We start from the raw sequence: 25,981 nt of genomic DNA on the forward strand, positions 1-25,981 counted from the left end.
CCGTAACACCCTTCCAAACAATTTCTGGGCAGACATCAGGAGTTAGCAAAGCCCAGGAACAACTTCCAGTGGGCACCTTCATGCCCTCCTAGGAGCCAAAAGAACATAATTGTATGGATGGGGCCACACCACTCCAGATGGCCTCAGTGTTACACCACGGTCTCGAGCCAGCACATTTTCTTACTAATGTAAACTCTCTGCAGTGGGAGACACTGAAAGTGAATGTCAGAGGGAGAGCTTTTCCAGCTCCTGTACCTCTGTACTTTCTCTGTTGTAGGGCATCCTCCATTGCCTGGCGAAGGCAAATTTACGGACCATTTGTGTTGCCTTAAGTTGTGCAAAACTTTATTTATATATGCATGTCTGTACATATGTACATGTGTGTGTATAGCAGTATATTGGCTTTGTGTACCCCAAGCCACACAGTCCCTTAGCCCCTGTCCATCACAGAACACTACCTTACAACATGAAAAGTTAGAAAACAGCAACTAATTACCTTTGGAATAATTAAAAGCTTAAAGTAATAAAAATATTACTTAGAGATTTTTTTAAGCTGTGGTATGCATTATTTATTTTAATTTATTAGGTACCTAGTAACATGGTCAACACTGTGGGCCAGCTACTCGTGGTGTAAATCAGCACAGCTCTCTTCAGTGGTACAAGAGTAAATGAAAAAACGAGGTTCAATTGACCTGCTTGGTACCTGGGGTCTAGACGTAAGAAATGGGCAAATTTTATATAGCTCACAATGGAAGTGGATAAAACATTTACCCTGAATCATAAGTATGAACCTGTAATATTCACAAGCTGGCCATCTTGACCTGATTGAAGGTTATTGTACCAATAATATACAATATTTGACACTGAGTATTACTCAGAGTCAAACCAGGAATGCACAAGTATGTGAAGCACTTTGCTCATTTGGTTTATCATTTTAATAATAACTAAAACATATTTTGTATAAATTTAGATTCATTGCCTGTAATATTTTTCCCCCGCAAGTTTGCTTAACTGATGTAACATGACTTCATCCAGGCACTGCTTTTCAGTACAACAGGTTCATTAACTTAGCACAAGACAGCAACATATTTGTCTGAAATCACCTTTTTTTTTTTTTTTAAAAAAAAAGTTTCAGACTGCCTAAATATATGAGTGCATTCTCAGCAACCAGTTACCTTGCTTCTTGTTTCCTACTTGGTGAAAGTAACTACTGCCCTTCTTGGCTGGCATAAGTGTGGGCTCTCTGCAATACCTGAATAAGGCAGGACTAAAGAGTTAATGTGACTGCCAATTTAAAGGAGCTTTTACAGTGCTGAGAAAACGCCTTTGGTCATTTGTAAATCCTGGAAAGGAACTTGGGGAATGCTTTGTTCTCCTCACCCTGATCCAAAAGGTAAACTTCACCTATTCTCAGAGTTTAAGGCTCCTCCATTTCCAGTGAGGAGCTAAAGGACATAAAAGAGCCTACAAGATGAATGGGAAGGAGGACATGTATGTATAAGCCTGTGCAACAGCTGCAATAATTAGAAGACCCCCTGGGGCTAAGAAGATTAAAGTGCAGGACTTTCATTGTTTCAGTTAGACAGAGAGAGGGGGGAAAAATCCATTGTCCGAGTTTTTGCACTTTAAAACATTTGTAAAGGATTTTTTCCCTTTGTCTATTTGCTCTCTGAAAGAAAAACAAGAAAGGAGTTACCCTAGGAACAAATAAAGCAACTGGAAAACAGTATCATGTTGTCGCTGAACATCTGGCAAACAAAGTCAGTCTAATTACAGGAAAGAGCAGCAGTGTCTGCAAGAAAGGGCACTCATAGGAAAGTAATTTGTAGCATCCAAAATTCACTTCTTCTATCTGAACAAAAGAGAATGTCTTTTACTCACTCACCTCTGCCTTACACCAGGGAACGAAAGTGTGAAGTATTTCACTTTTAACAAACTAGGACTTCCCTGAGTAAGAGACTCGTTCTATGGTTTCACACCTTTGGGCTACAGCTTTGCTTTATTACTTGCCAGGGTATCATGATGCAACACCCCCTGGGATGGCAGGGGAAGGAGTCCTCCAAGATGGTTCTTGCCTTACTGTGGCTAACAAACGACAGTTCACTTTCGCTAGTGAGCTCACACTGCTGCAACATGCCCACGTGGAGTCACATAAAGCCTAAATTTCATAAGTAGTCTCATACAGCAAAGAGTACCTAAAGAGAAAACATTCTGACGGTAGTGGTCATACTGTTAATTTTTAGGTCCAAGCCTTAGTCACAGTGGTGCAGACCCTTCAAATAGCCCTCACTGCCAAAGCTACCTGAGTTCCGCACAAATTCAGTGATCCTTCTTGCTTTTAATGCAGAAAACAACTTACATGACAAATACATGCCAAAACAGAGGCAACAGCAGTGAGCACTGTATGAGAAGGAGGAACAGCACAGCATTTTCAGCTTTCTGCATGAAAAATTCAGTTGTGTTTCTCATTCGAGGCTTTGCACCCATTTTCTGGCCTGTCTTATGCTCTGGCAACCTGAGATGAACAGGGCTGCATTGCATCAGCAGGAGATCAGTTGCCAAATGCCTCCAGGATCCTCTGAGTGTGCAGAGAAAAAGTACGCACCAACTGCTCTGCTCCATCCTCCTGCTCTCCAGGAGCAAAGATTTATTGCACCAACTCACACATTGCTCCTCTGTGCAAAATCTTTGCCTCCATCCTCATGGACTAACGCAACAGCTTGCAGGTGTATGCAGGCTCCTCCAAACAAGCTGTTCCAGAGAAGGAAAGCAGCTGATGCTGAGCATTACCTGCGTTTTTCTTGGGGATGATTTGCCGAAGTGGAGAACTGGGTTACTGCATCTGCATCACCTCTGAATAGATCACCTGCCTTATTACCTCTGCACTTGGCCACACGAGCGTTCACCGAGGCCAAGGCACTCATATCAACATTAAAATTATTTAAGATTTAAAAACAAAAAATACACAGCTCCTCTCAGAGCTGCCCTCATGTTGGGTGATGACTGACAGGAAAAAAATCAGCGCAGCCATTCGTGTCAGCCTCTGCAGGACCCTCTGCAGGTCCTCCAGCCAACCACATGCATCAGCCACCGCTTCCACAGTTGCTACACCAGGGCAAGGACAGCTGGACCACAGCATTCTCCTCCCTGCCCCTGAGGTGCCCTGTGCTCAGACTCAGCTCTTTCTGACCCTGAAGTCAGTTCCCCTCTCCCTCCCTTTGATGGCCATTATTCATTGTGCTCTTTCCTCATAGCTAAGGGAGCTAGAGGTTCCTTAGCATCACTCACTTGGGAGAGTAAAGTACAAGCTTAAAAATGAAGCAGACAATTTTCATTTAGTTCTCAAGGAAGCATGGAGTTTCATCATCAACAGGTGATAAAGTTTAAAGACAGATAAATCTAAAAGATTAAAAAAAATCTCTTCAAATGCCATACTTCAGCAATAATAAAGGGGAGTTCTGGCTTTAGAGAGAATAAATCAATTAGATTGTCAACACACAATCTCTCAGGGCTCAGAGCACAATTGAGCGGCAGTGTTCCCACATTGGAAACAACTCCCATTTATTATCATTATAATGCCTTTAAGAAAGAAGAGTTTGCATAAAAATGAAAATGTGAATTACCATCTACTCTGCCTCCCTAATTGCTGCTTCTTCCCATTTAGGAGGCCAGTATTTTAAGCCCAAGAGTTTCCTTACTGTGTTTTTTTTTTTTTTTCAAACCTAATTTGTAAAAGGCTTCTCAGACATGCAGTGGATTCAAAGAGAAACTAACAAAAGAAGGCCGATGAAAACAGGGGACTCCTGAAACATCAGTAAGAAAAGGGTAACACTATTGCTAAAACATACTCACTGACAAGACGAGTATTTAATCACAAGATAAAAAAGGGCAAGAAAACTGAAGGATCATATTTGCCACTTCAAACCTGCAGACATCTCCAAGATAGATAATCAAAAAACACTTTTTCATTTTGTTTACACTTGGTCATCTATATTGCTTTTTAATATTCCATTTCATAGCACCACACAAAATGACAATTTCATTAAATGTTCAATTATGTTTAAGAATGAAGGATACTGTTACTCTGCATTTCTAAGTCAGCTTTTTATGAGGTATTATGAAACTATTTTATACAAGTGGACTTTATTATACCTAGAGAAAGGGATCAAACATGGAAATAGAGAGGCAGAATAACACTTTTATTAAATCCTTTGCAGCATTCAACTCACCTAAGTTTGCTTGCCTAAAGGTTAGGAGTCTCGTTCACATTATCCATCTAAGTCTCTCTGGTCAGGGAAGAGGGATATGGTCTCCCAGAGAGCTCATCTCACCCACAACCCTCATCAGAGAGGAGCTGTGAGTAGCACGAGCCAACATGCTTAGCCTTGGCCAGGCACCCGAGTTTAAATTGCTGAAGGTAAAACTTATCCTACGCCATTTTCCTGTTTCCTGATTTCACACCTAGCAGCCAACTCACAGTTGTGGAATCGTGATTGGTAAACTATTAGTGGGCAAGCAAATACTCAGGGATGATCGTCAGAGGGCCTGAAGATCATTGCCTACTGGTAGTTAACCTCTACCTTGTTTCTATTGACATGTCTCTACTGGGATACTGGTGAAATCCCCCAGTGCCAAGAAGCAGCTAGAAGTGGGAAGGGAGAGGAAGCTAACAAGAATGGAAAACCATCTCTCCTCATTATCTGAAGGCTTCTAGTGCTTGGGATTTTCAGGTAACGGCGGCAAGGAAATAACGAGGAATGGAGGAAAAAATAACTTTGAGCATCCAAAAATTATGATAATAGAGTAGAATAGATCAGCTGGAAGGGGCCTACAAAGACCAAGCACAACTACCAAGGGCTCCTAACATGAGACAGTTTGTAATGTGGGTTTAATAATATCAATAACAAGAAGGATTCTGAAGATAAACTCAAAACACATTAGAAAAATAAAATTGCAAGAACTGACAAAGAAAGAACTGTTTCTGAGAAAAGGGGAAAATTTCAAGCAGAAAAGTATAAAGGCTGCAGAGGAGACAACACCTCAAAGGAAAAACAAACACGAACGACATGTGTTCTGCATATTCCACTTTTTGTAAGAGCTCCAAGTGCATAATACTGCAGGACTGTTAGATCTATTTTGAACGCAAAAGCTTCCTGTCTGAGAAGTCAATGTAATTATAGCAGCAAGCAGGGTGTAAGGAAAGTATTTCCCACAATTAGTGACAGGAAAAGAGGTATCCAGTGTGACGAAACTGCCCTTCTGCACGAGACTGCGGACCTGCCGGCACTGGCTCCTTCCCTGGCCTCAAGGACAGCTCCGTGGTTGCCAATAACTAGCAGGGTAGGCATCTGGTGGCTCCAAGGCTTCCTGTGTCGACTAAAATTAAGTGTTTCCCCTCCCTTCTCTTACGCTTTCACCAGCTGTGAAATGAAAATAGTAATGTGCAGGGTATGTTTCAGTCTAACCGCACGGATCTTTGGGATGAAATACTCAAAGTGCCTGATAAGTCATGCAAACGGGCAGTCTCGCTTGATCTTGGGATTAATGAAGGCATATATCACGGCACGTACCATTGTTACTTGCAATGCCAAAGGAACCAGATTAAGTGACCCAGCATGTCCTTCTGGCCCTGTGTTGCTGCCTTCCCCGTAATTTATTAACTTGATTTAACGTACAGAACAGCATTGTCACTTAAAGAATAGAAATAGAAGAATGTTGCTTTCTGAAGCATCAGTAACACTACTTCTACCTCTAAATTGTCGCCACACAGTCAGTTTGGCAAAAGCTTCCAATTGAGTAATTCTGCTTTACTTTGGGTTTCAGCTGTATGATGAAGCAGTTTACTTTAACATTAGCTGAACCACAGTAACCACTTTGTCCACACACTTAATTCACTGAAAAGGTGAAGCAAAACATGTCTCTCAGACCTCTGAGAAAGAGTGTTACTCAAATGCACTTTGTCTTTCACTCTATGAGCCTGGAATGTGCAAGTTACCAAAACTGGTGATAGTCTTACCCGGGCTTTATGGGGCTCCGCGCAAACACCAGCTCCAGCTCTGCTTGGAAGAGTGGACCAAAACAGAGTGCTGAACCACCCCACATGTCACCTCGAAAGTTACCGCGATTAACATGGAAAGAGGATTCTCCCATAGTGTGCTAACAACAGGCGATGAAGTATGCACACAGAGAACACACCTCTCTCCTTTGGCAATTGTTATTATTTTGGGGTGCAGGCTCAAAAATTTGATGTAATCAAATTAAATTACATTACATTTGTGACAAACTCGTTTCCCTTTGTTATCTTCTTTTTAAGATAAAAGTTGAATTTGCAAGCATGCAGAAACCCTTACTGAAATGAGGGCATAACATTTGAGTGACAACTCTAATATGAAATCTTTAAAAGTCTGATAAATGCCATTTGTAGTTAATGTAGAAAATGGAAAATCAAGTGCAAAAATGATAACTTAACAATGCTGTTTTCTGTGTGGGTCAAGATCTGGCTTCTTCACCCCGAATTTTGACATTAAAGTAATCACAGAAAAAAGTAGTTTCAGAGAGAAAATGGTGTGTGTGAAACTTTCTTTATATTCCAAAAAGACCTGAATTGTGCATCTCATCGCAGTGTTCTGCAGGAACACTAACACAAGGTAAAGTATTGCCATAAATCATCTGATATTTTATTGTAGTGAACATCTGCTGCTCCTGGATATAGCTATGTAGTCAAGGGAGCACTTGAAAAGGAAGAAGGAATGCCAGGTACATTCATTAGTGAAAAATAATGTTCAAACCAGGATTTCTTTTGCTTTTGCCATTAGTACTAAACAGCTTATGAAGTTATAAAGACATTAATAGTTATACTGATTTATTGTATTTCCAAATTAAGACCACACCTTCAAAACCTTCCATTGAATAGACGCCAAAAGACTGCTAAAGTTAGGTTTGACATACTGGACAAACAACGCAGTATTAAGCTTACCAAAAATCTTAGCCAAAGCCATGTCTTTCAAAAGCAGATACTAATGTTTGTTTGGAGGTTCAATCACTTGAGTAAATACCCAACTTTCAGAAAACACCTGAGTGCAAAGAAGCACAAGGCAGAGTCCAAACCAATGCTTGTGCAAGCTGGTACATCTACACAGCACAGTGTTCTCCTAAGTGGAGTAATTTGGGCCCAGACTTTGCACTGACATGGCACAGTGCCTGGGCTAGCATGTCCTGCCTTTCAGCAGTTTATTACTTCAGGCTTAGTGCCAAACTGACAGGGCTATACAGCATCAGGCTCTGGAGCAGTCTACGCTGTACTTATGCTGTAAAAACATGATCTTAGGAGAAGAACACCTATAGATCCAATGCTCCTTTTGCCATTTACACTCTATTTAAAGCCCTGTCTCTTCTGTTTCTTTATAAGAAAAATTCTCTTCCTCAAAGTTTTGGAGGCTATTTCCTTCTAGTGCTTGCAAGCCAACTATTAGCCCTGGATCTTCCACATGGAAGAATATTAGCTGCCTTCTCCCTATGTGTTTTCATGCAGCTGCTGGCAGATGATTCTCCAACCTATACAACAATAATTATGGGAACAAAAGAAACTCTTCCTTTGTGCTTGATGCTCCTATCACAAAAAGAGTGGTCCTCAGTTTAGACAGGGCAAGTGGCAAGAGAAGCCAGCCACAGCTCCATTAGGGCAAGGCAGTTGCTTCTTTTCATTCTACAGAAACTATTATAAAGAAACTACTTCTGCCCACCAAGTCTGTCTTCTTGTAAAGACACTGATGTTTTCAAATAGATGTATTATATTATGTCCCATGGTTCAAAAGGACTGGTTTAGGAAAACTTTAGAAGTATCTGCTAAAAACAAATTGTAAAAGCAGGAGCTCATCTTGCAAAGGATATAAAACCAATCAAGGAATCGAACTACTATGGGAACAAGTGAAGGGCATTTGTTCCAAGAATCAAAAGTAGCCTCCCAAAAGGTGTAACTGAGAAATGGGAAAGCCACAGGCTGGAAAAGATTCTTAAAAATAAACAAAACAAGAATGGAACAAGTCAACACTTAAAGAAGGACAATTTGCTAAAGATGGTCCTTTCAATGCCTTCAAGTTACATGGTAATTATTAGCTTTTGCCATGCTGACTGTAATCACTGCTGACTACAAATGAAAAACATAAATCCTTACCATCAACGGCCAATGATACAATGCCTTGTGTGTCCTCAACTCCATACATCACATCACAGCGATACACCCCTGCATCACTCGCACGCAGCTTAGAGAAAGTCAGCGAAGCATCACCAGTCTCCTCTGAATGGGTTGGAACAGACACCCTGTCTTTGTAGTTTTGGCCTATTTTGATGTTCCCATTCTGGGCCACCAGGACTGTGGTTTCTTTTGCATCTTTTCCACTTTTATCCAGTTCAACCTTTGACCATTTGATTCGAAGATATTCAGCTGCGTAGCTGGAGGCTATAGTGGGTGTGGTTGAAAAGAAGCATGGCAGGACTGAAGTTCCAGACAGGGATCCTTTCACCAGGGTTTTTTTTTCTGCTTTAACTAGAAGAGGGAGGGGAAGAGAAAGGAGATATTGCATTAGTGGACCAGCAAAATCAGAAACATACATTTCATTGGTATTTAATGACTAACAGAATTTCAAGACCAAAATTCTATGAACCTTAGCTGGTTCATAACAGGTCTGATCATTGTAAGGTAAAAAAAGTTTGTACCAACATCGTCAGCCCTTTGTTGAGCCCCTTCCTGTCTGGACAAATTGGGGCATTTAGGGGAGCTACTGACTTTTACTCCTTGTCTTACCTCAAAACAGCATGTTCATGTGCTCACATCCTAGAAGTATGCAAAGTCATAGGCTGTTCCACATTGCATCCCTTATACCATTAGTCTTTCAAGGGTTAACTCTTTTTATTGCATACATGCTGAAACAAAAGCCTTTCCAGTTACATCCTCCCAACTAGTCATTCTTTCAAAATTATTTCCTTGTAGCCTAGGGGCCATTAACACATTGCAGAAATGAAGTATTTTAGGATGTTAAAGCAAAAAAGGAAGCAAAGTGTGCAGAAAGTCCCTGCTTGGCTCAAACTTGACTTGATAGGACCTTTATCATGTTTATGACATCTCCAGCTGCAAACACTTTACAGTGAAATGCTTCCATCTGACAATATCCTGAGGGGAAAGTTGACTACTGCTCATCCAACCTGCACACAGCAACTGTCTGAAGACAGGATTTCAGTTAGATTTATTTTCTGTGTCATGTTATTTCACCATATTTAATGGCTTAATGAAGATTAAAAGCTGACATGTAATAGAACCTATATCTCCTCTTTCACTGACCTGCACTCACACATTTCTTCAAAGGCTGAAAATGATGATCAGCAATTTTAAGTCAGCTAAGATTCATGATGTTTAGAAATAAAATATCTTCAAATACCAGCCACCAGCACAGTGAAATAAGAGACACCAGCATATGAACATTACCTAGTTATTTATCTATCGTCTATTCACAAAAGGAGTAGAATATTTTGAAACACAAAAGAGAGAAAGAGAAAGGAAAAAAAAGAAAAACCGCTTATTGATTATTTTAACAGCAACAGATGACATTATGTAGCATAAAGAATTTAATAGTATCTTGTAAAACAGTTCAATACAACAATCACCAGCATATTGGCTATGCATTTTGATAATAAAGAACTAATTTTAAAAAGAAAAATATTGGACTAACAAAAAAATACCCAGAAATTGGACCAGAAGTCCTTAGGTCATTTCTATTCAAGCCTACCTAAGTTGAAATTCTTGGGAACACAACACAGAGACATTCAAGATATCTGTATTAAAACTGATTAGACCAGAGAAAGTATAACACCAATGGTGTAGTGCTGTGCGAATACAGCTGCACTGCATACAAATCTCAGCTGAAAAGTCCACATGGAACTGGACTGTCTGAGTAGATTTACCAGCAAGGTGCTTCACTCTATGATTCAGGCATGCACTGAGATTTTCAGACTTACATTAACCAGCAAACAGAGACTGGTGATGCTACAACTCACATTTAACAGTCAAGCATTAATTGCTTCACACAGCCTGGGCCAGATTTAGCAAGAATCTGTATGTAAAACAAGGGATGACAAAAACAGGACCAATATAAAACTGAAGACTAGAGAAATTGCAAATTGAAATTGAAGGCAAGCCTGTAGAAGTTACAGAAGACTAAACACCAGTTCAAAAGCTTTGATTGCTAACACGTTGATTTGGGAAAAAAAAATAAATAAAAACACCACCAAACCACTGAAGCAAGAATTTGGGGGAAGTCAGATACCGCTTACAAGGAAATAAAAAGTTGACTTCCCTAATGTTAATTGATTGCTAAAAACTGGAAAGGGCTGGTTTTATTCTGAAGATTTATAGTAGGAAAACATCACTGGCTCTTATATCACCTTTAATTTCTTGAAACGTCATTGAATTACCATGAGGTAGAGCCAGAAAAATAGAATGAAGACTTAGTCCTATCAGTTGTGATGGAAAAACTGCCAAATTGCACAGGTGGGAGATTAAAATCAGTCTCAAAATATTTAGCATTTATTATGATCTCTTGTCATCTATATACATTACAGGAACTTCTTAAATGAAAAATGACCTCATTATAATTATCCTGACTGACAGAATTTTAATAAACTTTCAAGAGAGTTGTTTCTGGTTATATGTGATTTGGAATATCAGTACTGAAACCTGAGGAAATTTATTCTCTTTAAAAATTGTCTTCACATCAGTAGACTGAAACCCTTGGCAGCAAACACATATCATCATGATATGCAAACTGGATTTACCCTACACAGGACCACAATCTAGAAAAGGAGAAGACCATGTAGGTACAAACATACATCTAAATGTAGTAAGCATTATAAAGTGCTTTTTAAAAGCACTTTTTGTTTTGACTAGCAGATGAGAAGAGAGAATGAGTAAAATAAGACAGAAGGTGAGAAAAGATCTTTTACTGAAAAAAAAAAATGTTTGGCATTGAAGGCTAGGAGATGTTACTGCACAGTAACAAAAAACTTGGTTTCTTGCAGTAGTCCAAGCAGAATTTACTTGTCAATGGAGAAAGCATCAGTATCTTTTATTAATCCATATAGCCCTTTTGTTTCTTTAGTATTTTCCCTATGCTTGTACTCAATGTTAGGTCTCTTTTTCAACTACTATGCATGTTATGTGACAGACTATTCCTTAGAAGAAATTTGAACACAACTTGAGAAAAGTAGGTATTGCCCACTCACCAATCACAAGCTTTCCAAGTGTTCCATACCATATCACTGTTTCATACCATACCTTCACCTATCCATGAAGGACCTAAAATACTCGTAATGTCATGCATTCTTCAGCAAGAGATTGTTCTGAAATGTCTTGATGAACCTGATCTCCTTCTATGACAAAGTGACGCGCTTGGTGGATGAGGGTAAGGCTGTGGATGTGGTCTACCTTTTCTTCAGTAAGGCTTTTGACACCATTTCCCACAACATTCTCCTCAAGAAACTGGCTGCTCGTGGCTTGGACTGGCGTACGCTTTGTTGGGTTAAAAACTGGTTGGATGGCCGGGCCCAAAGAGTAGTGGTGAATGGAGCCAAATCCAGTTGGAGGCCGGTTACTAGTGGAGTCCCCCAGGGCTCAGTGCTGGGGCCGGTCCTCTTTAATATCTTTATCGATGACCTGGATGAGGGGATCGAGTGCACCCTCAGTAAGTTTGCAGATGACACCAAGTTAGGTGCGTGTGTCGATCTGCTCGAGGGAAGGAAGGCTCTGCAGGAGGATCTGGATAGGCTGGACCGATGGGCTGAGGTCAACTGTATGAAGTTCAACAAGGCCAAGTGACAGGTCCTGCATCTGGGGCGTAACAACCCCAAGCAGCGCTACAGGCTGGGAGTTGAGTGGTTGGAAAGCTGCCTGGCAGAGAAGGACTTGGGAGTACTGGTTGATAGGCAGCTGAATATGAGCCAGCAGTGTGCTCAGGTGGCCAAGAAGGCCAACAGCATCCTGGCTTGCATAAGAAGCAGTGTGGCCAGCAGGTCTAAGGAGGTGATTGTCCCCCTGTACTTGGCTCTGGTGAGGCCGCACCTCGAGTACTGTGTTCAGTTTTGGGCCCCTCGCTACAAGAAGGACATGGAAGTACTTGAGAGAGTCCAGAGAAGGGCAACGAAGCTGGTGAGGGGTCTGGAGAACAAGTCTTACGAGGAGCGGCTGAGGGAGCTTGGGTTGTTTAGCCTCGAGAAGAGGAGGCTCAGGGGCGACCTCATCGCCCTCTACAGGTACCTTAAAGGAGGCTGTAGAGAGGTGGGGGTTGGTCTATTCTCCCACGTGCCTGGTGACAGGACGAGGGGGAATGGGCTAAAGTTGTGCCAGGGGAGGTTTAGGTTGGATGTTAGGAAGAACTCCATTACTGAAAGGGTTGTTAGGCACTGGAATGGACTGCCCAGGGAGGTGGTTGAGTCACCATCCCTGGAGGTCTTTAAAAGACGTTTAGATGTAGCCCTTAGTGATATGGTTTAGTGTAGGACTTGTTAGTGTTAGGGCAGAGGTTGGACTCGGTGATCTTAGAGGTCTCTTCCAACCTAGACGATTCTGTGATTCTGTCTAAACTGGCTGGCAATTAATGTGAGCATTCTGTTGCTAACTAAAATGTATCACTTATGGGCATACTTAATTCATTAGGGAAAATGCACAGACAATAAAGGAAAAAAATACACAGTTAAATCCAAATCACCTGGCCACAGACATGTCTTGGCAGAACTCCCAGCAAAGTCAATGGAGCTTTGTACAAGATGATGGGACTGCAGCGTCAGGCTCAGAGCACTTTATACAGTCAGCTCACCAGCAGGTCCTGTGGGCCTTAGCATTTGGGTTTTTGTGTCTTCCCCAATTTAAATATTAAATAGCTCCAACATCAGAATAAGTAGCATGAGTAGAATGAGGACCTTTCCTATGTGATGCCTTGACAAAAGTCAGTCCTGTTAGGTCTAAATTACTGGGTAGGATTTTCACAGACTTAATATTGTGCTATCTTCCCCAAACGTAAAGCTAAGATATATTAATCCGTTTATCATGGAGATGATGGCACATAGTACTCTTTTTCTTAAAAATAAATAAATAAATAAATAAAATAAAAATTACAGCTTGACTTTTCACACTTTTCCCCCCCTAGCAAAAATGCCTTAGGCCCTCCTAGTCTACCATTTTGGCTGTAAAGATAACTTACCTTGCCAATGACATATGGCTTGATATCTTTCTTTTGAAGTTGGACACAAACTACAGAAAAACTTCTCACTTGAAAGCAAAGCATCTCCATAGAATTCTTTGTGCACTTTATTTATTTATTTATTTTCAGTAAATGGTACAAAACTCTTAAAGTAGAATTTTAAAGGATAAAAAAAGGACAGAACTCTGCAATGTTTTATTACATTAACCATATGACAAGACCAATAGGTATGGAATGGACAAAAAGCGGAACAAACAAATGCCCTACATGAAGTGACAATGCTTATAGGAACAATTTTGCTATGTAATTAAGCTTCACTGAACAGAATGTTGTTACACAGTAAGCAGACAAAAAGGTGTTTAAAGAATAAGATTCTATTTTAAACCACATTTATGAGATAAAAATAATCTCATTTTTGATTTCATCCACAACCTACATATACATACAATGTCTGTCAAGAGCAACTGAAATGACCAATGAAGTTGTGTTCTGTTAATCTGACTACTAATAATAAGTCTAAGAGAAGTCTTTTCAGTAACCCCAATTTCATTAACCCTTCTTTTAATGAAGATATTCAAAAATTAAAATTAATGGACTGCTTACACAAACTTTGATATGAAACTTTGACAGCAGAGGTAACTGAGGACCAAGACCCAAAGAAAGTTCTCCCTGAGTTCTTTGCCAGGTGATTTGGGGCCTGAGCAAGCAAAGTAAGAGAAGGAGACAGAGTAACAAAGAACCAACTACTTTCATATTCTGCAAGAAAAACAAAGGAAGCCAGGAAAACTTAAAACACAGCTGCAGAACTCAATGTAACGTACATGCAGATGTGCAGACATCATACACATGCACATATATATTTTATAGTACATATACAATATAAACACAATACACTAAACTGATGGATATTATTTATACACTTTCAAAAGGACATTATCACACACTGCAACCTAAGGCATTTGTGTTCTTATCTGGATTACAGGGCTTTCATGAAAGCATACTCACTCATGGCATGACAAATGGTAGCTTAAAACGGGTAAGGTAAACTCCAACACTGACCATAATCACAAGGTCCAGCTTGTAAACTACAATATCATGATACCAACTAGTTCAAAGTGAGTAAATACCAAGCTATGAGTAGGTGTAAACCTTGCTCATGAACTTCTGTCATTAATCCTTCACATGTAACCCAGCAAACAGCAAAGGTCCTGCAGAGGGGCACTCCCATGACCCCAGAAGCTTACACTGTGTTTCCTGCTGCCCTCCTGACAAATGTATCTTCTGAGAATTTCAAGTCTTAGAGAGGGCATTCTCAGTCTGCTCTCTAAGGAAAAATACTTCCGTTGCTACATAAAAACTAACAAGCTTGCCATGCATATATGCTAGGTATTTATGAACGTAACCATTCAAATAGATGAGAGTGGAAGAGAAAACAAAGACATGAATAATAATTAGTGATGAATGCATAAAATTTTGCATGCTTATAAGTTGCTCTGTTCTAAATTAAGCTTCAGTTTTGTTATGCCTTAATTTGACTCCCAGATTCCAGGATTTACACTTACAATAAAAAAAAAAAAAAAAAAAAAAAAAAAGAGAGAGGGAAAGAGAGACAGAGGGAAAGAGAAATGTTGAGGTGAACATACAAATAAAGCCTTCCAGGTTTTATTTGCCTTCCACTGGCAGAGAAAGGGAAGTGCTTAGGATGATCCGGTAAGCAGCTGAATAATTGAAGCAACCTGAATGATGCCAAAATTGAACATCAGACTGAATGACACATGATTAGAGAATAGTGCTGTGCAGATAGGAAAATAAAGTTAGTTTCCAAATATTACAGATGCTTAGTATTTTCAACTGAAGTTTAAAGTTTTCAGCATAACATATTTCCTAGTAGAAAATGCCAACTCACCAGAACTTATTTCTTAGAAATCAGTAGTTGTTTTTATCAAATTCCCCATATGAGTTTTGAAAGAAAGACTTTAAGCTTTCAGAACAATTTTGCCTGAAAGGAAATATTGCTATTAATCATATGCAAGTGACTACTTAATTAAGCCATATGGGGTTACCAGATCCATTCTAGGAACAGAGGTATGGGAATCTGTGGTTCATGAAAGATTTTGAGGCATAAATTTTGCATTCAAAAGCAGGATGTTAAAAAAGTTGAAACTTAAGAAATTCCTGTCTAATTATCAAAATGCAAACAGATTTCATTTTTAAAGTTTGCTTTGCTTTTAACTAAAGAAACAGCTGTATTGGAAAAGTTTGTCTGTGATCTTGTAACACCTATCCTCAAAAATGGGTGCATATATACACACAAACTGACTGTTACTTCTACAAAACAGAAAGATATGGATCAATACCAGACTCTATTGGATTGATTTATGAAAATGTTTTCATCATCTTTGTCCTCTCTCCACCATGGCCACACTCTAAGGAATCTCATGTTTAAGAACCTTTACGGCAAAAGTACAACCCTCAACTTTGAAAATAAAACTCATGAAGTTTACAGTGTATTTCTAGGAACAAAAGAGTCTTTCTACACTTCTTGCAAAAGTTTCCGGTGAATAAAGACAAGTTGGAACTTGGTCTATATTCCTGAGGTGACCTTTCCAGCACTTTCACATAGAACTTTTTTGTTTACTTGAAATTCTATTCTGGAGGTCACAAAAGCCATTTTAGAGGTGACGAAAGCTGGATTAAATTAGGGGACATCTAAAGGTGACACCCTGTGTTCCACCACTATAAGGGTCAGACCCACTTCTTCCCATAGTCAGCGATACATTCCCAATCCCCTAGTTCTGCCAGCTCTAGCAGATGTGCAAAGCATTGAGCCAGATCAAAGACTTGATCCAGCTGAAAAAAAAAAAAAGTCATCTGCTTTCAGATAGTTCATTTACCTGATTCAGCTGGCCTTATATACCCATAAACAGTAGTATCATCACAAAGCAAAACATGCCAACTAGCACCCAGGGGATAGAGAAAAGGCAGAACTACCCCATCTACTGCTAAAATATATGTAAGATTAGATTGACCCCTATGCCCAAAATAATCATGAACAGATTTTAAATCAGTCATAGCAGAATCATCAGGTTTAAATATCTTGGCAGATTCCTTTGCTGTGCTTTTTCTCTCCTCACATGCTTTCCATCCCAAGATCAATTATCAGTTTAAAATCCTATATTTATACCTCTCCTCCTTTGAGTGATATACTATAATTTACTCCATTTTAAAGCTGACTAACCATGGATAACACTCTTAACTTTATCATATATTAAAACAGACATTTCTGCCTTGAAGAAAGCTATAACTTATCAAACAAAAAGCTGTAAGTTTACTATGTAGACTTACATTACCAATTCATGACCTCTTGTGACCATCACTTACTTTGCCTCTCAGAATGCTTCATATGAACAAATTATTAAATGTCTGGTGTGGATCCAAGAGCCACACATCAATGTACATTTACAGACATTTTACTAAGTAAAAAATGGGGAAAAACAGCTTAACATTTAATAATCAAATGAATCTCAGCCCTTCTTGAATAAGAAAATGGAAGCTCAGTTTTAGTGGCTTCCCCTCTGCCTGACGTTTTGAGTTTGTTGTCCCTGAGGATGACTCTAATCACCCTGGTTTGTTGTGTTTTTAGTGAAGAATGGTGAAACAAAAGTAGCTTTAAGGAGGAAGACTCCCAATCTGCTTGAGAAAAAGGAGGAAAAACATGTTTTCTTTTTAAGTCAACTCCACTAAACACAACTGTCCCCATCTTCTTGCTCTTCAGCGGGCCACAAAGCCAAGCATAAACTGGGGCTACTGGTTTTCCCCATGTCCCATTTTTATGTGTCACCTTTCACCCTGAATACAGAGAGGGTGTCAGTGACCTATAAACCCAAAATTCTGCTGTGGCATGACTTAGATGGGAACAGTCATTGGGACCTGATGGTAGGTATGCAAAACCACTCTTCCTGTAGCCCCAGGAATCTCCCACTTTATTTACCACCTCTGCAGCCTGTCTACGTCTGTCCCAGCAGTCTGTTCTTGCTCCCCATAAGCAGCACTGAAGCCCTTGTGCAGGGTGTCTGCCTTACACTAAAATTAGCCCCTGGCAGCTCTCACCTTATCTACTGCGGGGAAGCTCTTCTGTGAATCATGCTGAATGGACGAGACATATCTGAACAATAGGTCCAATATTTCACAAGCACAAGCTAAAGGATTAAGACACATTCTTGAACATTTGGAGAAGGCAAGCTGTTTTGCTTCATGCTATGTAATGTTGTTATCATGCTATGCTACCGCCTTTATCATCACTTGAATTACAGTAATGGCACTTACAAGCCTCCAGAGATATCAGATAGGTGTGTAAAAACCTCTTCAAAAGCATGCCCACCCACCAAGTGTTTTCTGTATAAATCAGTAAGGCAATAGGGAGAAAACAGAAACAAAGTTAGTTACACAGTACAGTAAAAAGAGTGGCAGAGGCAAGAGCGGAAACCAAATCTCCTGAGTCCTGGGAAATACTCTACCAATTGGACCATGCTGACTCCCATTGTCACTAAAATAAATATTAATAAATGATAAGGTGTATAACAGACTTACCTTTAGGTAGCATATATGTTATAACTAACGTGGAGCACATCCATATGATACTTTTTATATTTAACAACATCTTGACCTACAAATAAAGAAAAAAGGAGTAATTGGTTAGTAGTACATTGTGTGACAATTCAGTACTTTAACATTTATCAACGACATTAGAAGCGGTCATCTGCTCAAGAAAGATGTTCAGCAGGACAGTACAATAATCCTTAATATACTGATCTTGTGGCATTTTATTCACTGTTTTAAACCTAATCCCATACAGCGGTAGCAGTACATGAGTACAACACGATGACTTCTCCCTGGTGAGGTGTTGCCAGTTCAGAGCCAACCCCCAGGTAATTTAATGATCGTAACACAGACTGTCTTATCATTTAGCACCAACAAACAACCTGTTTCACAAGAAAAGCTTCTGAAAAGGTTTGCTTGAATCTGCAAATACCCTGAAAAATTAAGAAGCACGCTAACAAAAGCATTAAAATTCCCATAAATGTCAACAATTATAATGCTTTTATAAATAGTTTCTCCTCCACATAGTTACACATATGCACTATCTAGCCATCACAGGGAACAGCTTTCAGCAGCAGTTTGTCAAGCACTGCCCTTAGAAAAAAGTTTTTAATCACAAAATCCCAAGTTTCCTGATATTGCTGCCAAAATACACTGCTTGGGTTCTAAACTTGGGCAAGTAACCTGAACTCAAAGACATCACAGCTGAATTGCTTTATGGAACAGCGAAATAGAGATTTAGTAGATACAGACCTGTGTTATCTTTATGAACCTTGTGTTACATATACGTATTTTAGCATTTTTTACATTAGCATTTTAATTCCTTAGTCTTTACATGTAAGGTTTTAGCATTAAAGCATTAACGAACACACCCACAAACCTCCGCAAGCTATCCTGAACATGACAGCAAGACAGAGTAACTTCTTCAGAAAGCTACTGGTGATATGTTCAACCTCAGGAACGTTTTCTACACAGATTACAACTGCAGCCCAAACTTCACAGGAGCCTGTGTGAATTGGCATCTACCTTGTAATGGCTGGATGGTTAAGAAAAGATGCAAAACATCTCAAACCAAGCCCTTCCAGTGAGGCAATCTCTAGCATAACAGCATCGTGTTCAAAATTCCCACCCAAAAGGGTTGAAAACCCAAGAGTTTTTCATTCCCTATATGCGGATGGCCAGGGCTGGCCGATTGCACGGAGAAACATGTGCTGCAGCCTATTCCCAGGGCGTGGAGGAAAGAATACAGCTGCTTTCCATGGAGCAGGCTGCGCCTTGCCAAAGACGCCCCATCTCTGCTTCATCCACTCAAGAGCGCTCACAGCATGATGTGATATCACTGATTTGGCAATGTTAACTTCACAGGATTTTTATGACTGAATCCCAAACAAGAACCAAGACCTCTTTGACTTCATTCAGTTCAAGCCCTATCCTCCATTAAACTTTTTCTGAAGACTTTAACGCCAGCCAAACAGTTTTATCTTCCCCACAATTTGCACAAGCAAAGCTGTACATGAAGAAAACAAAAGTAGCTATTTAATAACTATCTACAGTTATTAGTTTGATAAAAATCTATTCTGTGCCCAGTATACCAATCCCCCATAACACATTATGGAAGGCTCTCATGAGCAAGAAGGTTGCACAAGGTAAAAGCTGCAGACGTCAGAGTCCTTCTAAAGCAGTGGGCCAGTTTTCAGACACAGGCAGCCATTTTTGTGCTTAGATGAAGACTTAAATGATCCTCGTTATTACACATCTCAGAAAATAAGAGGTCACTGTGAGCCTACAGATGTGCACAAACCAGAAGACGCTTCAAGTAACGCTTGTGTCCTGAAGCTTCTGTGAAGCCTCGAGCACCAAAGCCACTGCAGAGCAGCTCCTCGACTAACACAAGCACTCTAAAGACAGAGTGGAGAAGAGAAGACCACAGCATTCTCCACCCTCACAGACGGTGAATGCAGGACCCACCCGCAGAGCAAGACCTCTGGCTTTTGTGAAGGCACAGTGGTTCCAGATCTCCCTTTGAGCTGCTCTGTCCACATGTGTTTCCCATGCGTCACACACTGGCTGTATCAGCAGCTAAACAAAAACCTAGAACAAACTGTTTACAAGTTTAGCTTTTTGTGTTTACCCATATGCTTCGTCTCCCTCCTCCCCCAGAAGGCAACCTTGGATTTTCTAACCAGAAACAAGGGAATCAACAACGGAATCAAACAAATTCACAAAGAAAGAGGAACTAGCAAAGGACTTTCATTTTCCCTTGTGCTGTGGCTGTAGGGTGTAGGAAGGATCTCATCATCACATTCTTCTCCACCTCGCACATACACACACAGCACCATAGCCCCAGCCCTGCATGGGTGACTGCATTATAAAGGCAATTTGAGGAATCGTATGGAAAACAACATCTTCAGCTTTCAGCCACGAAAAACACATATACCCCAAAAAAATATGGAAACAGAAAAGACAACTTCAGAGAGATAACTTCCTGCTGAAGACCAGGTGGTACCAAACCATCAGAGTATTCATGGTTGTGATCTCTACTCTTGGCCTTGTACAGAGGGCTGCTAAAATTACACCTGCTACACTGAGAGCTTGGACAGCTCAAAAAAAAAAAAAAATTGCACTCATTTGAGCAGAGTTCAATATGAGACACCTGCCAAAAATCCCCACCCAGCACTTGGAAAATCACCTCTCAACCCTTTCTTTTTTTAAATCTCCTCCACCCTGAGGCCCTTAAGCAATGAAAAATGCTGGGGAAAGGGTTCAATTCTCACCCCTCAGATTCACAAACATGACTCCCATGCAATACGCCATGCATGAGGGTTTTCACACTCCGGTCCTCCACAGGCTCCCATAAACACTCCTGGGTTACTGAGTGCTGCTCCACTACAGCTGCCAGAATTAAATGTGCAATTACCCCATCGCCCTGTCTAAGCAGCAGATGAAAAAAGCAATACCCAACTCAGCCCCCAAGGCAGTCTCACCTGGAAGAACACAGAGCTCTTCAGACCTCAACAATCTCCTTCAGGAGCTGCAGGCAAGGCAGGGCATTGCAATCACATGGAGCTGCTCCTGCCTCCACTCCTTGTACCAGGGACTACAGCTGACTGTTTTCATGGACAAAATCCCTGCTCTAAAATTGATTGTATCTCCCATCCGGCTCTTCTATAATGGCCTCTGCTGGCTGGCTGCTGTACTGCCCCTAAGTCCACAACAATTAGCCAAACTCTTTCCAATCATACCTTTTTCCATACACTTTTTTTTTTTTTTTTTGCCTTGGTGTCATTACACCTTGAGGAAGAGAAAGCCATAATGCTATGGACACAGCAAGGAAATCCTGCCAACTAAAGGCTGCACGACTTGAGTAAGTGTTTAATTTCCACTTTCTATTAAAAAAAAAAAAAAAAAAGGTGTCTTACTTCATGTGACCACACTCAGGTTGCCTGCTGGCTAGTGTCCAGCTGTACTGGTCCAGTTTATTAGGAGCTACTGCATACAGACTGATCCACAGTAGTCATTTGCACTACATTTCTAAATTGGATGCAACCCTGAGCACAGTAATTTTTTTTTAAACCAAAAGATGCCAAGTCCTTGATATACTTCACATCTTTAAAAACTAGCAGGGGAGGTTCTCTCTTTGGGGAAAGAACAGAACTCTTATTTTTGCAGGCGCTGCTACCTTCCCTGCAAGAGCAGAGAGGCATAGGAGCAATAAGTTCTGACCTTATTCCAGCCTACACTTAGTTTGCAGTGTAAGCTTGATCTCACACCAATGCTATTTTAATTTAACCAGATGGGAGAACATCACGTCTCTCTTTCTAATGCTGGGTTAAGAAAGACGGCGAATTGTCCCAGTGTGGGACAGACTGAGATGTACCAACCAAGAAGTCTGCCCAGCTCCTCCAAAGTTGGAAAAATGAGACATTAGCTACTTTCCTAGAGGTGACGCTGTCACAAAAGGCTGCAGCTTCTCAGGTTGTGCTGACATTGATTCAGCACATTTTCCACAGCAGGACTGTGAGAGTGGGATATGTTTGCAAAAAGCAGTCTCTACCCATCTACCCTCCTTACCTGCACAGTGAAGGTAAGGCTCATACAAAGAAAGAAAGAAAAAAAGAAAAAAAAAGAAAAAAAAAAGAAAAAAAACACACCTATGAGAACCTGGCACTACAGACTTGAGGTTGCTGCTCCTACTAATGGGTAAAACAGCAAATTACACAACTTTCCAGCGAAGCCCGGGCAGGCTAGAAATGACCTATCCCACATGCAGCATCTCTCTTGCCGCTTGCTGAGCGGTGGCGGACAACTTCACGGCTGCCGTCCTTCCTCAGAGACACATGCTCTGTGCCTTATTCTGCGTCTGCATGCCTCTGATCCTTCAATGATATGCCCATTAATTGCCAACACGTATCAGCTTTAGTGTAAGTGCCATTTAATTGACTTTACCAGTGACACTATGCCTTGGCCACGTGATTAATTAGCAGGCCATGCTGCCACATGGCCGACTTGGCCTCGGTCTGCTTCACCAGTGGCATCTGCCCAGCCCATCACCACTTGCAGAGGACTCCGTGAGGCCCTCATGGAGGACCTGGGGGCACCTCCAGCATCCCCTCCTCGCCACCCTGGGCACGGAGGGGAGCCCCCGGGCCTGCTGCCGGCCATCCCAGCCGCCAGTGGGACACAGATGGGAGGCTGACCAGAGCACAGTGTGTTCTGGCAGCCGCCCCTGGACGTCCCCACGAGGCCTTCATTTAACCCAGAAGCGGCCCTGTCCCTTCGGGCAGGCTTGCGGAGATGCTCCAGGAACCCGTCCGAGGCGTGTGGGGGCTCCCAGCACCCCACAGCCTTCCCCGTGCCCCCTGGCTCGGGGGGACAAGCCGGGCCGAGGCCACCAGCCCCTGGCTCCAGCCCTCCTCCCCGGCGGCTTCGGGCCTGTTCTGTGGGAGCCGCCCCTAGCACGGCACCGAGACGGGGACCCCCGCCCCGAGCAGCTCCTCCCTGCCACCATTTCATGGCCGCGGTCCCCCGTCCCCCGCCAGGGGGCGCCCGGGGCCGCGCCGCGCCCCGACCCGTCCCGTTCCTCGACAGAGCCCGGGGGGGCTCCGCGGCGGCTCCCCCCGGCCGGACCCGCCGCCCCCAGGCCCCATTCCGCTCTCCATCCCCTCCTCTGGGTGGGAAGAGGGGATGGGGGGAGATTTTGGGGTGCAGACGGTGAACCCCCCCCTCCCCCGTGAGGCCCCCGGGACCGCCCCGCCGCCAGAGCGCTGCGCGGCTCGCAGCCCGCCAAGTCTTACTCATCCCCTTTTGGAAGGAAACTTCCTTCTTTCTCCCCCTCCGCCACCTCCCTTAAGAAAAAAAAAAAAAAAAAGGAAAACCACCCAACATTCACGCTCTGGTTGTCCTGCGATGGGTTTCTGCAACACTTTCCGACACTCATTGGTTAGAGGAGGAGAAGAAAAAAAAAAAAGGAAAAGGAAAAAGAAAAGGTAAAAGAAAAATAAGGGGAGGGGAGGGAGGAAAAGAGAAGGGAAAAATAAAAGGAAAAAAAAAAGAAGGAGGAAAAAATGAAAAGGGAGAAAAAAATAATGAAAAAGGAAAAAAAATTAAAATGGAAAAGAAAAAAAGAAAAAAAGAAAAAGAAGAAAAAAGTAAGAAAGAAAATGGGGAAAAAAAGGAAAAAATGTAAAAGAAAAAGAAAAAAGGAAGGAAAAACTGAAGGAAAAAAGGGGGGAAAGGGGGGAAAGGGAGGAAAAGAAAAAAAGAGGAAAAGAAGAAGGAAAAAATGGGGAAAGAGGGGGAGAGGGGAAAAGGAAGGAAAAAGGGGGAAAAGAAGGAAAGGAAAAAAGAGGGAAAAAAAATCCTTCGGGGCTTAATCCCGGTGCCCGGCGGGAGAGGGGGCGGCCGGGAGGACGTGACAAGTGGGACAATGAGGGCTGGCCCTCGGCCGCTCCCCGCCGCCCCTTTGTGTGGGGAAGGCACCTCTGGGCTGCATGGAGGGGTCTGCCCGCGGGGCCCCCTCCCTCTTGGGGGTACCCGAGCCTCTGGCAGAGCCGCCCCCCGGCACACACACACACGCACACACACCCGCTTTTTCCCGCCGTCGAAACTCCCTTAATTCCTTCCACGATGCTCTCTCACTTTCTTTGTAAAACAAAGGAAAACCCAAGGAGAGTGGCGGGGGAAGGCAGTGCCCCGTGCCCCCGAGAAGCTGGCCGTGGGGGTTAGAGGGGGCGTTTTGCTCCGCTGACCTTGTGATCCTCCTCCTCCTCCTCACCCACCCACCCCCCTTCCAGCGGTGGAAAAGTGGCTCGGACGATGCTTGCTCGCCGTCCTCCTCCGGGAGATGCTGCCTGAGCACCTCCGTCCCGCTCTGCCCCGACAGCAGCTTTCCAGGAACATCGGGGAAAGGAAGGGAAAAAAAAATAAAGAAATTAAAAAAAATAAAAGAGAAAAGAAGGAAAAAAAAAAAAAGGAAAAAGAAGGGGAGGGTGGGGGGAGCACACAAGGGCGGAGGAGGCTGAGCACACGCTTTTCCCAGCACAAGAAGAGACCTGGTGGCAGGAAGGGTTCCCTCCTAGCACTGCCGTGGCTCCTGCTACACGAGCGCTTTGTGTATTTAGGGTCCGTACAAAACAGCTTCCTCCCTTCTCCCTCCGGACCCCGCCGCAAACCAAGGTGCAGTTCTACCTTCCCGGCCATTGAAACCAACCAGCACCACAAACTTCTGCCAGGGCTCCCACCCCAAAATCTTTTTTTCTTAGTTTTCTTTGTTCTCTCCTGCGCACGGAGGGTTTTTTTTGCGGGTCCCCGAGCATCCCTTCTCCTCTCCCCCGGCGCGTCGCTGAACTTACCCCAGGTTGTTTAAATTCGCCAATCACTGATATTCTCTCCCGCTCAAGGTTTGCGGTTCAAGTCTTTGTCCCTCCAGGTACCGCCGGCCAACCGATCGTCTTAAATTTAACAAAGCTAGGTGTTTGCCGGCACCCGCGTGAAAAGGAAGGGGGGAGAGAAAAAGCGCGTTGAAAAGAGTTATAGTTACCTTAAAAGGTAGCGTATTGCAGAGATTGCAAAAAAAAAATCACGGTGTGGCGGCTCGGCTAGTCCAGAGATCCCAGTGGCCGCATGAACGAGTAAAAAAAATCCTCTTGGTCGTGGTGCTGGAAGGAGGTGGCCGGCTCCGGGGTGCCCCCTGCTCCCCGAGCACCTGCCTCCGAGCTGCGCCGAGTTGCACGGAGCTCGCCTGCAAGTTCAAATGCGAGGCTCAGCCACCCATCATTATTATATCATTGTACCGCCAGCGCTGCAGAGGAGGGGCGCTGGCTCGGCGAGAGGAGGGTTCTCAGGCTCCGCCAGAGCCTCCCTCGCAATCGCAGCACTCCCGCAGCTTCTGGGAGCGGGAGAGACCCCAAAGCCCTCCCGCACGGGGCTCCGCGACCCCCCTTACAAACCCGCACTGCCCTCCGCGGGGAACCCACTGGGCAGCCCTTGGGGGTCCCAGACCCCCGGAGCCCCCCGCCCCGGGACTCCCGGACGGGTCCCTGCGCTCGGCGGCTTCGGCCCCGCGGAGAGGGGCAGGCGGGTGCAGGACGCGCATTGTTCCCCAATTAAACAATTAACCGGGAAGAGAATGGGGAGACCTCCTCCGCTCTGGCTCCCGAAGCCGGTTGCAATGGGGAAAGTGGCTGGGACCGAGATCCCTTTTTTCCCCCCTCTTTGCCTCCCCGACCTCAGCGGAGGCTGCAATGAAAGAATATGTTGGCGATTGTTCCAAACTTCCCCCGCCGCTGCCAATTCACAGGCAGCCTCGCATCGGCAGCCTCCCGAGCCAAGCTTCTCCACCCTAGTTTTACGCATCTCCAGCCACTTTTCTTTTCTTTCTTTCTTATTCCACCCCCCCCCCCTTTTTTTTTCTCCTTAAGATTAGACTCTGCATTTGCTGTCCAAACCTCTCCTGGAGATGAAGTCATAAGCAGAGCTCCAAAGCACCCTGTAACAGGGGACTTTTACCAATTAATAAAGGGTCTGGGGTGTTTCTCGGGCAGCTCCTTTCCCACAGTGTACCTATCCCGGTTTGTGGCAGACACCCAAGGCTCCTCTCAGCAGGCACAAAACCCTGGCACAAGCAGTGCCTCTGG

General features: G+C 43.0%; 1 protein-coding gene across 3 annotated transcripts in view; it reads right to left on the bottom strand.

Moving 5' to 3' along the window:
- The window catches only part of VCAN (versican), a 117,813-nt gene extending 92,727 nt beyond the window's left edge, over nucleotides 1-25,086 (bottom strand). For 2 of the 3 annotated variants that reach the window (XM_083817571.1, XM_083817569.1), the window contains exons 1-3: nucleotides 24,886-25,086; nucleotides 17,838-17,913; nucleotides 8,174-8,545 (exon numbers count right to left, since the gene is read on the bottom strand). In XM_083817571.1, the coding sequence (XP_083673697.1) occupies nucleotides 8,174-8,545; nucleotides 17,838-17,907 (442 nt within the window). In that variant the 5' untranslated portion in view covers nucleotides 17,908-17,913; nucleotides 24,886-25,086. Of the gene's footprint in view, nucleotides 1-8,173; nucleotides 8,546-17,837; nucleotides 17,914-24,697; nucleotides 24,797-24,885 lie in introns of all 3 variants that reach the window. The other variant, XM_083817570.1, reaches the window with a different exon arrangement.
- Nucleotides 25,087-25,981: the final 895 nt, after the last annotated feature.

This window comes from Anser anser, assembly GCF_964211835.1.
Source record: "Anser anser genome assembly, chromosome: Z".
Taxonomy (NCBI): Eukaryota; Metazoa; Chordata; class Aves; order Anseriformes; family Anatidae; genus Anser; species Anser anser.